The sequence below is a fragment of the Myotis davidii genome, unplaced genomic scaffold (genome assembly GCF_000327345.1).
Source record: "Myotis davidii unplaced genomic scaffold, ASM32734v1 scaffold1914, whole genome shotgun sequence".
NCBI classification, from domain to species: Eukaryota; Metazoa; Chordata; class Mammalia; order Chiroptera; family Vespertilionidae; genus Myotis; species Myotis davidii.
The window spans coordinates 172,129-172,792 of NW_006285311.1; the positions used below are offsets into that span (position 1 = coordinate 172,129).

At 56.9% G+C, this 664-nt stretch overlaps 1 protein-coding gene across 1 annotated transcript in view; it reads right to left on the reverse strand.

The window, feature by feature from the left end:
• CTSH (cathepsin H) overlaps window positions 1–664 on the reverse strand; it is a 24,320-nt gene that overhangs the window by 21,279 nt on the left and 2,377 nt on the right. The window contains exon 3 of the mRNA XM_015558975.1: window positions 95–165. Within this exon, the coding sequence (XP_015414461.1) occupies window positions 95–165 (71 nt within the window). The remainder of the gene's footprint in view (window positions 1–94; window positions 166–664) is intronic.

Sequence of the window (664 nt, forward strand, 5' to 3'; positions counted from 1 at the left end):
TGGGTGGCGGGAGGTCGGGGTGGGGGGTGTGCGGTTATTCCCACGGTCGGAGCGAAAGGACTCCGGTTGGTCGGTCAGGACGCACGACACCCACCTGAGGCTCTGACCACAGGTACTTGTGCTTGAATTCCGCGAAGGTCATGTCTGAGAACGGGTTTATTCCCACTGAACGAGAGAAGAAAAAAAACAGACCAAAGTGAGCAATTACAACAAAAGACCAAGACGTGCGTCACGAATAAGGACACAGAGGCAATGAGAGAAACCCCGTGCTCTCCTTACTCAGCGCCCCAAGGTCAGGTCAGGGCCCAAGGTCAACTCAGGGCCCCAAGGTCAAGCCTGGCTGTGCCTCAGAATCTCCCGGAGGGCCCCGGCCGGTGTGGCTCAGTGGCTAGAGCGCAATATATATATTTTTAAAGGACACAGTTCTCCAGTTAAACCTGGATTTGAGGCAGAAGACGACCAGGGCTGTGGGGTGTGCCCCATGCAAGGCTCCGGATACACTTGTGCTAAAATATTACCCTTTTTCTTCTTTTAATCTGAAATCTGACTTTTAACCGGGCACCTGCATGTCACCCGGCAGCCCCAAGTTCAGGGCCCGCGGCGCTGAGGCGAGAGCGTGGGCTGAGGGCGGGGCTGCTGGGAGCTGGCCTCTGGGGGCCCCCGC